This window comes from Melospiza melodia, chromosome 20 (genome assembly GCF_035770615.1).
Source record: "Melospiza melodia melodia isolate bMelMel2 chromosome 20, bMelMel2.pri, whole genome shotgun sequence".
NCBI lineage: Eukaryota > Metazoa > Chordata > Aves > Passeriformes > Passerellidae > Melospiza > Melospiza melodia.
Genome location: NC_086213.1, coordinates 7,905,996 through 7,918,584, shown reverse-complemented (window position 1 = coordinate 7,918,584; position 12,589 = coordinate 7,905,996). Strand labels below are relative to the sequence as shown.

The 12,589-nt window shown below is 38.1% G+C and overlaps 1 protein-coding gene across 3 annotated transcripts in view; it reads left to right on the top strand.

The window, feature by feature from the left end:
* TXNRD2 (thioredoxin reductase 2) overlaps positions 1-12,589 on the top strand; it is a 41,226-nt gene that overhangs the window by 1,601 nt on the left and 27,036 nt on the right. For all 3 annotated transcript variants that reach the window (XM_063173449.1, XM_063173448.1, XM_063173447.1), the window contains exons 3-11: positions 304-360; positions 954-1,098; positions 1,422-1,496; positions 2,310-2,388; positions 3,332-3,394; positions 3,741-3,811; positions 7,217-7,236; positions 7,608-7,699; positions 8,989-9,163. In XM_063173449.1, the coding sequence (XP_063029519.1) occupies positions 304-360; positions 954-1,098; positions 1,422-1,496; positions 2,310-2,388; positions 3,332-3,394; positions 3,741-3,811; positions 7,217-7,236; positions 7,608-7,699; positions 8,989-9,163 (777 nt within the window). The remainder of the gene's footprint in view (positions 1-303; positions 361-953; positions 1,099-1,421; positions 1,497-2,309; positions 2,389-3,331; positions 3,395-3,740; positions 3,812-7,216; positions 7,237-7,607; positions 7,700-8,988; positions 9,164-12,589) is intronic.

The window sequence follows — 12,589 nt, the reverse complement described above, 5'->3', positions numbered from 1 at the left end:
CCCTTTGTTTGTCAGGGTAGCATGTTCAACAACCCACAGTGTTCTTAAACATCTCATTTGAGGTCAAATTGCATTTTTAGGGTCAGTGGAAGCTGGAGGCCCCAGTCTGGGTTATTGAGCATCTTCCAGAGAATTTGCTGACTATGTAGGCAGGTTGGGTCTCTGGTCTGGTATCTTGAGTTAGACAGAAAAAAACACCAGCTGTCATCTTCTGTATTTTATCTCTGTGTGTGCTACTAAAAATGTTTATGTTTGTGTATTTCTCCTTCCTCTAAATACCTTACTTTGCTTCTTTGTTTACAGCTGCTCAGTTTGGAAAAAAAGTGGCTGTTCTGGATTATGTTGAACCTTCCCCACGAGGTATGGAAGAGAAATAGCAGGGTAATAATTGGACATGCATATCATTCAGCTGCTCAGGTGAGCAGGTTGCTCCAGAGAGCAGTGTCCAGTGTCCAAAGCCTGTTTTGCTTGGAGAAAAGTCCTTAAGCCCAGCTTGTGCCATGGCTTGTTCTCTCCAAGATGAACCAGTTGTGCCTGCTCCCCTGTACATTAAGCTTGTTAGCAGTGCTTGATGCTATAATTTATAGTGGACTTTGGACTTAAATAAGGAGAATATTCCCTCTGTCAAAATAATATTTACAATTTCTAAAAATTACTAGTTGTGTCATGCTGAGGCTCCTTGTACACAATGCACAAAATGAGATCTGCAAACATGAATGTTTAGTTACTGAATGTTCTGAGCTCTGAGAAAAATCTTGAAATTACTTTAATTTTAGAAGAAAAATGTACAGAGATGGTTTTTATCAAACAAATGAGCACAAAGCAAATTATAAACTGATCTGTAGGAGACAGTAAACTGTGTTTTTACAGAACTTTTTACTTCCCATGGAGCCAACTGCATTGTTACACTAATCTAAATTACTTTTTTTTTCTTTCTTTGTTTTTTTCCCAAGGAACTTCATGGGGACTTGGTGGAACTTGTGTGAATGTTGGCTGCATTCCTAAAAAGCTTATGCATCAAGCAGCCCTTTTAGGGAGTGCCCTTAAAGATGCCCAACACTATGGCTGGAATATACCCCAACCTGTTCATCATACCTGGTAAAGACTGTTGCTTACATCCACTCCTGTGTGCTGCAAATGCATAACAATAACCTTTTCCCAGCTGCTGTTTATTATGGGACAGTTAGGGACATGAATTTTGCATGTGAAATTTTAGCCTGGTACTTGTTGAAAAACAGAATTAGTTTCTGGTTTCTCAGGGCAGAAATTATGTTGGTTTGGACTTGATAATTTGCTTTTACAATAAAAAATACTGTGGTTCAGTCCTCGTTTTCAGCATATATCTTTGCCAATATCTTTGTGTTGCATAACCTGAATTTGTAATATGATGACTTCATGTTCCGTCTCTTGTTTTGTGGCAGGTCTGTGATGGCACAAGGTGTTCAGAATTATGTGAAATCCTTGAACTGGGGACACAGAGTGCAACTACAAGAAAAGTAAATAAGACCTTGAAGTTTGTCTTTCTTCCCACAGTCAAGGAGGTGCTCTTGTCCTTGTAGAACTGCAGAATTGCCTTTGAAGTTTCTATCTAGAGCTAATATTTTGAGTCTGTAAGTCCTTTCTTCAGGGGTCTGCAAGTGCCCCTGTCAATGTAAGTAAGTGGTCTCTTCCTCTCCCATTTTCCTTTTTGGTGAAATAGTGGTTGACACTGACCATACACAAAAGCTTTCTAGCAGTGTAGTGATGCTCTCTTTAGTCTGGAGAGGTTTTGCATTAATATGAAGCAGTCAAGGTTTCTTAAGATACTTTTGACCTCATCCCCCAAAATTTCTATGCCATACAAACCCACAGCTAACACTATGCTAGAGCAGCAGATTTTTTTTTTCAGTATGCAGTTCCTTTTGTAGAGAAATTATAATAGAAAATTTAACAGATTCTAGTCTTGTTACTCCTGCTGAGGCACTTTGGTGTGTTCTCAAACAAGCATGGTATCAGAAATGCTATAGATAATACTAGTAGTGCTATGGCTAGCAGAAAATGTATTTTCTGAGGATATAAATAATCTGATCTCAAAGTTTGTTACAAGGTTAAGTTACTTTTCTGTATAGAGGAGTTAAGTGTGACAGAAGAATTAAGTGACAAATTATGATAGATCTGCAAACAGTCCTATGAAATGAGATTCCTTCCTTTTACTGCTCTATGCCTGATTGCTACCCCTTTTACCACTTAAATACAGAAAAGGTAGCTGATTGTATTTCATACCTATTCTTGTTAAGTGTACATTGCTGATGCTGTTTTCTTCTAAACAGGAAGGTGAAATATTTCAACATAAAAGGAAGTTTTTCTGATCCACATACAGTCCGTGGTGTAACAAAAGCAGGTAAAGAGGTGAGCTGCTGTGCTGATTTCTGCAGTGTTGTTCACTTGGAACATTTCAGGTCATTTGGGAGCGAGATTGTCCTTTTGCAAATTGTTTGAGGTATTCAGTATTGTTTTAGTGAGTGAGATTTGCATTTTCCACTTAGAGAAGTTGTTTATGAACTTGACTGGTGCCTGCTGAGTCCCTGGCCTGGCCTGTTGGATGCTATTGCTTTTTTCTGCGGGTGGAAATGCTGAGACAGAAGATTTTTGTTTGATTTGGTCAGTCATGCTGATGCTTACAGAAATGTAAGTTCTGAGAGATGAGAATTAGGTTGCTCTGAGCTGTTTCCCTCCTTCAGGTGATTTGTAGGGGTGATTAACTCAGTAATACCAAATTGTGTGTGGGAGGCAATTAGTGTGAATGCACATCTGGGTCACATAACAGAATGGTGGCCATTGCTGGGTATTTAACAAGGCCTGAAAGTGCCTTTTTAACACCTTTTTCAGGGTAATTTTTTAATATTACTGATTCATATCGGCTTGAAGGTCAGGTTTTGGAGGTAGGTGCCTCAGATTTTCTAGAAACAGTCTCCTTTTGAGATAGCTTAACTCCAGGCCTGAGATAGAACTTACTGCTGTCATCTCTGTGTGTTTTATCCTGATAAGAAATTGATTTTAAAAGTGTCATTTGTGCATAACTATTGCTTCCAAGTAGTCATCAGAATCTTGTGCAGTGTAAGAACAATTGCACAGTTAATATTAAAACCTAGTAGAGAATGGATAGGAGAAATTCTGCATGTATTAGTTTTATCTCCATCCCTTTCTAATGCATTGCTGATTATTATGTCACATAAATAGCAGATGGTAGTACCAGTTTTCTCATTGTTCACTCATTTGTACATAGATGAAATCCAAAGACAGATAAAAGGATTGCAAATGCTTGATTTTGATTTTTCATTTTTGTTTGTAGGTTGTTGTTACTGCAGATAATATCGTCATTGCTACTGGAGGAAGACCAAAATACCCTGCACATGTAAGTTACCTTTCCATTTGACAACTCCAGTGCTTTGCTGAGATGCACAACACAGTGAAGGAAGATAAAGAATGTGAAAATAAAGCAACATATGAGAGATTTTTGTACTTGTGTCACACAAAAAATTGTCTATATATAAAGGATGCTGTCTATGGAAATGTTTTTCTAAAAAGCCAGTTTGCTTTGATTTGTTGGTGTTGCTTAGAGCTGTAGAATAATTCAGGTTGGAAGCTGGCAGCCCCAGATATATTCCCCTTGGTCTGTACTTCAGCCAACACAGCCTGAATTGCTATTAGCTTTTAGTGCTGACAGGATTGGCATTGTAGATTCACCTGTGTGATCATAGGTTGCAGGTGCACTGGAGTATGGAATCACAAGTGATGATCTGTTCTGGTTAGAGAAATCTCCTGGAAAAACGTAAGTTACCTTACCATGGTTGTAATAGATGCTGGCATTCCTACCTTTTCTATATAGCAGGGTGAAAAATGTTCAAAATTGCCTTTTGTATGCCAATTTTTCTTCTGTTTTCCTTCTGGAAATTTGCTTCACAATGCAGCAATATCATACTACCAAACTTCATTAATAACTGATAGATCTTCTCCCTCCTCATGTTATGAAATTCCCTCCTAAAATCAAATTAAATAACGTTTTCACCGTGTTAGGTTGTGCTGTAGCGATTACAAGTCACAAGAGGGCAGCATGAACTCACCTGGGGCTGCTCAGTCCACGTTCCTCAATTAGGGGAGAAGCTCCAACGTAATTTTGCTTTCTCCTAAGTTGTGGCAGATAGCAAAAGAAAATATGAAGAAACATTTGAGTTACTTTTGCTTTGGAAGCTGTTGTTTAACTGAAATATTAAAACACTGGTTTTAATGGAAATACTAAAATGCCACAGTTGTTTTTTACAGCACACAGCACAGTAAGATTCCCAGTCAACACTGCTACAGAGCAATTTCCTGATGGAGATAATTGTGATAGGAAATGCAGATTTGCTAGCCTAAAAGTCAGATAATGCTATCTTTTTGTCCTCTCTATTGAGCAATTCTAGAAAAAACAAAAGAGACTTCAAGCTGTAATACTGGTGTTTGTGCAAAAAGCATAGTTGCCATTCATGGCAGTGACTTTCTGCTATAAAAAATGCACTGTGTTAAGCTAAACTTCAAATAAGAAAATGAGGCTTTTTGGTACAGTTTTAGAAAGAAAGTAAATTTGTTGTTGTTTGTAGTGTTTCAGTCACCTCTAGCATATTGAAGGCGTGATTTATGCAAGGAAATTGTTTTTAAGAGCAGCAACACCCACCCCCTCAAAAAAACCCCTACAAAATCCCAAACCAAACTATAAGATTTGTCCTTGTAAGAGGTTTCTGTGGAAATATGGCTCTTGTCCAGTTGCTGCCGATGCAAGTTGTAACAGTGTAATGTGGGAGTCTAGTGTTTATATGTTGCATTCCTGAGATTTAGTCAAAATAAGCCTGCAGGGGCTACAGTAGCATTTCTGTGCTTTATCAGGCTGTGTCTTAGCAAATGAAGGAGGGAGTTGTTAGAGGTTTGTTTCTGTCGGATTTGTTTCTGTTATAAATATTCCCAAGGTTCAGTTTAACACCTTTTGTTTTTAGTCTGAGCTGTGTTGTAGTTTTTTCTTTTCTCCCTCTCCAAATGTACATATCTCAGCTACAAATTACATGCCTGGAGGTTATAGAACTGTCAGTCCTGCAGTTATTTTTTTTTTTTTTTTAAGTAAATCATTAACCAACTTTAAAAGTCCCATAGATATACAAACATGGGGAAGAAACTCACTGCTGAGATGAAGGGTTTTGGCAGAGTGAATTAGAAGAGATGCCTGGAAATGTGTTGAGAATGAGTAAGAAATTGAGCAGGTGTGACCACAAGGTTAGGTTCTGCTTTCCTAACTTTTCTTTTAGACACTGACAATGCCCAGGAACCCCCTGTTTTGTACAAGAAAGTGTGAATAATGTGGGGCTGATTCTATGAGTAAGTGCCAGCTGACATCCATTTTCCATCTAATGAAAAAGAAGAGCAAACATATGCCCAAATTACAGAAATTCTTATTCTTTTCCCTGTGAATCTCCAGTAGATATTTCTTTATGGGCAGTATGAGGCTTTTTGCAGCACTTCCCAGGAGCTGCATGCTAATGAGGGTGTGATCATTCATTCACAGATGAATCAGATGCCCTAATGCTGGAAAAATTATTTCCCATTATGTTAAATTATTTGCCAAGCATAAACCCCAGACTAGCAGATTTTAATCAACCAATTCTCTGCACACCTTCAGAAGTTGTGTGTTTTTATTGTAAGATAGAGAGATGTTATCTGGAGCCTTTTGTAAGAAAACATGTGTTGTACTGACTGTGCAGTCCCTGGGGCTTACAGAGCTGCAGCCTCCATGTCTGCACTGCTCAGAAGTTTAAAAGCATTGCTGTTAGAACTGGGAGATGCTGCAGATTTGTTTAGGGTAAGGCATAGGCCACAAGCCCCTTCAAAAACCTAACAAAATACTTTGTTGTCAGAGGAAATACTGTGTGGGATACCATCTCCAAACTGTGAGATTTTAACAAGTCTGTAGAAGACATAAAAAGCAGAGGAGTGCAAGTGCAGCCTGTCCAGCAGCTGAGAGTTAATGGCTGCCTGGCTGGAGCTGCTTTTACCTGCAGAACAGGGACTGAGCATTCTGCTTTTTGTACCCAGCAAATGGTAGGGGTGGGAAGAGAGGAGCTGCTGCTGTGTAGGGATCAACTGGGGACAGAGATGGAAACTGCTGTGCTGGAGAGCTGATACACCTCATAAATTACAAGTGTTGATGGACAATTGCAATTATATTCTTGATTGAAAGGGTGTGAAATATTGAGAGAGGTGGGAGCTGGGGTTTTATTTAGGAACTAAAATGGATATATTTGGTAAATACCAGTCTAAGTAAATCTATTAAACCCATTTTCTGTAATATAAACAAATGTTTGAAGACTGGAAGGGCAAATATTTGGCATCTGGAAAAATACAGTGATTAAAAAGCAGGTGGTTATAAATCAAAATGAAATTTAGCAATGAATAAAATCTTCATTGGGAACTGTAATCTACTTGATAGGAAGACGTAATCTAATTGATAGACCATCCCCATGTGCTGAAAGATGAGCTGTCAGGGAAGAAGATTGGCCTGGCTGAATAAAGAGTTTTGGCTGGAACTCAGGGGAAAAAGGAGTATTTATGCCCCTGGGAGAAGAGAGAGGGCCACAAGGATGCCATAAGGTTGTGCAGGGAGAAAATTAGAGGGGCCAAAGCCCCTCTAATTAGAACTTAATCTGGCTACTGCTGTAAAAGGCAATAAAAATGTTTCTATAAATACAGTAGCAACAAAAGGAGGGCTCTGGAGAATACCCATCCTTTATTAGTGTGGGGGAGGAGAAGCACAGTAATAAGGATAAGGCTGAGTTACTTAATGCCTTCTTTGCCTCAGTCCTTAATAATAAGAGCAGCTGTTCTGTGGTGCCCAACCCCTGAGCTGAAAGATGGGGACAGGGAACAGAATGAAGCCCCCATAAATCATGAGGACTTGGTTAGAAACTTCCTGCAGCCTTGGATATGCACAAGTCCAAGGAGGGAATCCACCCCAGGGTGCTGAGGGAGCTGATGGAAGAGCTGACTGAGCCACCCTCCATCATTTCCCAGCAGTCCTGGGAACTCAGGGGTCCTAGCTGACTGGAAGTTGGCAAATGTGACACCCACATCAGAAAATATTTTTTTCTGGTTGTGCAAAAGTATGCACAAGCTCATTCCACTGCTTTCTTCTTTTTTTCCTTTTCTGTAACAGGTTGGTTGTTGGAGCCAGCTGTATCCTTTGAAAAGCCTGTGATGATCTATGATTATAACTAACATAGCTGTCTTTCCTGTGAAACTTCAGTTTTCAGAATGCCTCTGCTCATGTGATATAGTTGAGTTGGTAAGAGAATTAATAGTAGTTTTCTATGCAGTAGCATCATGGAAATTAGGATCAGCTGAGGATAAATTCTCAGGATGTTAAATCCAGTGTTAACTATGTTAACTATAAGACTTCCAAGTTTTATTCTATGTACAAAGGCAAGCTAAAGATGTCTTTGTGAGGAGAACTTGGTGTCTCCAAGTAAAAAGCCCACTTGTATACTACTCATATATTGTGTTTATTGAAATTGTTGTTTACATTTGCTTAACGGGTGTGTCACCAGATGTGTCCCTTGAGTGTGCTGGTTTTCTGACAGGCATTGGATTGGACACTACAGTCATGATGAGAAGTGTCCCACTTCGTGGGTTTGATCAGGCAAGTACAGAATATCTTCCACCTCCTTATCTATCAAATAAATTAAAATACAGATTTTTCAATTTATCTCCTAAAGAAATAATGTTGTTTGCATCTTCAAACATTTCTAATATGTGCACAGGTTTTGAGGTGGGAGTATTGTTGCTTAAGTGGCAGTGACAAACACCACCCATGGTAGTGACAGCTCCTGGTTGTATGTCACCCTCTCCCACCCTGGAGTGCATTCCTTAAACTAGTGGCTCGTCTGCCTTAAAAGTGATGGCATGAGTTTGCAAAACATTGTATAAGAATAATTCTTGGGATTTACACTCCTCATTGAAGAAATCCACACCTGTAACAGCATGAGGTCTGAGCAAGCAGGGAATAGTGTGTGTGTAGCACTTGGTCAAACACAGTAGGAGAACTTGATCCTCTGTAGGCAGGAGGAGCACAATGGCCATACCAAAGTTGATAAAGTATTAATGGAGATAAAATAACTATGTTCAGTCTGCAGCCACATTGAGGCTGATGGAAACTGATTAATGAGCTCTCATGTTTCTGAAGAGACATAACCCTGCTGTTGCCTTCATATTAGTTAATATCAACTTTAAAATAAAGTTTTGTAAGCTGAGAGAGCTTGTGGAGTTGTGTGGAGTTGTTCTATGTGAGTGGTTGTGTAATAATATCCTTTAAATAATAAACATACTCTGGCAAGGTGCAACCTGACTTCCTGCAGTCAAGAGCACTGATGTCTTTGGATAAACCTGTTGATGCTGCATTTTACTACTTCAATTTGGTGTGGCATTATTTCAAACAGACTCTTAGGACAAAAGTGGTTTGGTTTTTTGTTTTTGTATTAGAACTTTCCATGAAACCTTACTGATTCATACTCATTGCAGAGAAATGCCAGGTGTTATGGCAAAACAAAATACCTTTCTCCTGTTGTTTTTATGAAAGTATTTAATGTTCATCAAACTACTAGAAAATTGTAATTATGGTAATGGTAAATTGAATATGGTCTAGATTATGTAAACAACAAATGCTTTAAAAGCAACTCTTTTATTAATTTACTGTTATATTTTTTGAAAATAATTTCAGTAATTAAGTGTAGGTGACTCTTGGAATGGAGTTGCAGGTCATAGTGGCTCCCTAAATTATCATGTATTAGCAGTGCATAGTAACTAAGTGATAAAGAATGTTTGAAATGCACAAGGTATTTACTGGGGTTTCCTGAACCCAGCTGAAGGAGGGGTTTACATTGAAAAGGTCACATACCTAAGAAAAAACAAATTTGTTTCACTATTCAACAGCAAATGGCTTCCTTAGTAACTGAGCACATGGAATCTTATGGCACAAAATTTTTAAAGAGATGTTTCCCAACTAAAGTTGAAAAATTGGAGAGCGACAGATTGCAAGTCACTTGGAAAAATGCTGACCTGGACACAGAAGAAACCGATTCTTTCGACACCGTGATGTGGGCAGTAGGTAAATATGATTATCTTAACATTTCTTTGCAATGCTTTCCATTCTGAAAGTGAAGTCACTTCATCATGGGGTCAAACAGCCCCCCCATTAAATGTTTAGTGACTTAAACATTGATAGTTGTTTAATTATTTTCTTGCATGCCTGACTTGTTCATTTACAGTCTAAAAACACATTAAAGTTACTGTGAATGGCAGAAGTCTGTGGTAACTATTTTTGCATGAGCTGCAATAAATGGGTCATGTAGTCTTTCTCACTTTTACTAGAGTAAGAACATGAATTCCAGCAAACTCTGGTTTGTAGGTAGTGTTCTCTAAGTGCATACTCTTGATTGATTCATAAAGCTATTCACTGGAAGTACATATTTATCCTGTTTAAGAGGCTGCCATTTCTTCTAGGATTTTTTTCTAAACTGTGCTGTTTAAGTTTGTTACTGCAGCTGTCATCCAATTCAGAGAAAAAGTAACTGGCTTTAAAAACCCAAGCTCTAGCAGGCAACCTTGAAACTGTATAGCTTTTTGAAATCTGGTTAGGGACTTTTACATATCTCAGACCCCTTGGAACTGACATACAACGACTAAGAGTAAATTGCTTTAGAAGAATGCTGTGATAAATGTCTATGAGCATAATCACCAGAAATGGGAATCAAATCTGGGGTTTTCCTCCTTTGAGACAAATGCTGCTTCCTGCAAGGACTAGCACACTAAATTATGTACAAGGCTCCAGCCCACAGGAATGAAAACACTCCTGCAGTGTTGCCTCCCTGAGCTGCTCGTTTGTCGCTGTTACCAGTCTGTCCTTGGTTTCTGTATTGGTTCAGATGGGCTGTAAGCCCACCAGAGTAGGAGACTTTTGTCTTTTGTGCTTATAAAGCTTTGTGAATATCTGGAATTCTAGATCAATAATGCATGGCTAAAGGTAGTAGTGGTGTTTGGCAGGCAGATGATATCTGGCAAACAAAGTAAATAGGCTTAAACGTACAGCCCAAGAAATCCTGTGGATGCAGACAAGTAATCAGTTTTACTAGCAGCTTTAGCAATCCCCTTGACTACTTTATATTCTTTTTATCTGGCACTTCTATTTTAGAGTAGTGGGAATGCATTACTCTTTCATTTGTTTATAGCATAAATTTAAATTACTCTGGTTGTAGAATAGATCCATTACAGGATCAGAAACAGATCATTTACAGCATATTTTGCCCAGTGGATTTAATCTACTATCCAGTTGTTCCATTTCCCTGGTTAAGTCAGCTTTATATCTTCCTAATACCCCAAACAGAGAGCAGGTTGTGCATTGTGACAAATGTTTTCTTTTCCTTACTGTAACTGCTACTCTCTTAGAAGTGCCTTGGGCTCTACAAATTGTGGAAACAGCTTGTAATAATGGATTATTCTCCTCAGAACCAGTCAAACAGACTAGTGCTTGCCAAGAGTGAAAAATAGCTCATGCTATCTGGACACATAAGAATTCTGAAAACTGTAGAATAATATTCATGAGGTGAGATGAAGATATTTCCAAAAAGTGGGTTTCTAAGTGCTGTATTTGATTTTTCTTAAGCTTTCTGGTAAAAAACCCAGCCCATTCTGTGGTTCTATGAAAAGTACACTGAGTTGGAGACACACATGTCAAATGTCAAGTCAATTTGTTTACTTTGGTCTACGATGGAAAAAAGAGCTATTAAGTTGAAAAATAAGAAAAAAATCTTGGTTTACTGTTAATTATAATGGAATAAGGTTGCATGATAGACTGTTGCAATTCAGTTGTAACATGAGTCTGCTCATTATTTCAGTTCAGAGGAGCTACATGTGTTACAATTTTTGTCAGAGATTTGAGTTACAATCCATATTTAGAAACAGCAAAATGAATAGTGTGAGGATTTGGTGTTGCCTTTTTTTAGTGTTCAAATTGGCACTCCACCCTTAAGGATTAAACACATTAACAGTTAGAGCTGTTTAATTGGTGTGCAGTCCATATGATTCATTGTTTTGCTCTGTATCAACACACCCACACCAGGTGTCTGAGATAATAGGCTGGGAAACTCAGTGGTGTTGAGGATTTCCTGTCTGCAGATGTGCCAGTTATAATACTGATTGAAGCAAGTCAGCTTGGAGAGTTGGTTAAAAAGCAGCTGCTGCTGTTAACTAATTGTAGCCTGAATTATAGTACATATTTCCATAATTTTTGCCAGTGCATTATGGAATTTTAGTAGAATTTTATTAATAATGTTAAAAATAGTTACTGATAGTGGGACATAGTACTGTAGCTTATTAAACTATTTCCTAATGTCAACCCTTTAAAAAGAAAATCAGATTGTGTTTGTCTGATCAGTTTTGTTTTGCTTTTGGAATGTGTGATCTTCTGCTTGTATGGATAAGCCAATAAAAGCAGGCACAATGCTGCCTTTGTTTTTCTAGCAGCATTTTTGAACTAGTCAAAATATTTGAGGGGGAAAAAAAGAAATCTCATTTTGATACATTTTAATGTAATTTAAAAGTTTCAGTGCAAATCTTTGTAGGTAACACATGGACCTGTCATACCTTGCTGAGGGACTACTTACTGTTATATTCCATCTCAGTGCAAGAGCTTGTTCTTGATGTTTATTTGATTTTTCCAGTTCAGCTCTGTATGTCTTTCTGTCTTACTAGTGCTATCTTTGGCTTCTAGAGAATTCTGAAATTGTAAGATTTTGAGGTTTTGAATGGAATCCTTGCTGTTTGGTATTGACAAAGGGTTAAATACATAACATTTTCTGTAATAGTGTTCTTCAAGGCTTGCAACCAAACCAGTTTGGATTAACAAGGGAAACAGAAATTTTGTTAGGAGATTTTCTGTGAAAAGTCCCATAAGGTAAAATTTTGCTGTGATCTCCTATCAGCACATCTCTGCCAGCCCCTGTAGAAAAGGGAATGGGCTTTAGATTTATCTTGGCAAACACAATCTTGCCATTGAGTTTTTAATCTTTGAACTATTCAGTGAAAAATGAAGCACCTTGGTTGATCTCAGACATCTCTTAATGCTGATGTGCTGTGGTTTGCTGAAGCTTTGGGGCTTCGTTCTGAGCTTCCCATGTCTGTGTCTCTTACTAACTTAAATTCATTACTCTCTTGATTAGATATGGTTTCTGCAATCCTAATGAAATTTGATTAGATATGGTTTCTGCAATCCTAATGAAAATTGTCATTCCCATTATATCAGCCAGTGCTTTTAGGGAATTTTCCAATATCTAATTTTTAGGGCATTCAGTCAGACTTTATTCAGCAGGGCTATTTTTAATGTGCTTTTCCCTTTGTGTAACCAACCCATAAACTTTGAGTGTAACTTATTTTATGCTACTTATTATACCAGCCTGTAACTATAAAAATAATTTGTTCATGTGCTAGGCTATGCCTCTAAATCTACATGTGAAGAAGGTTGGATTCAGAACTATTT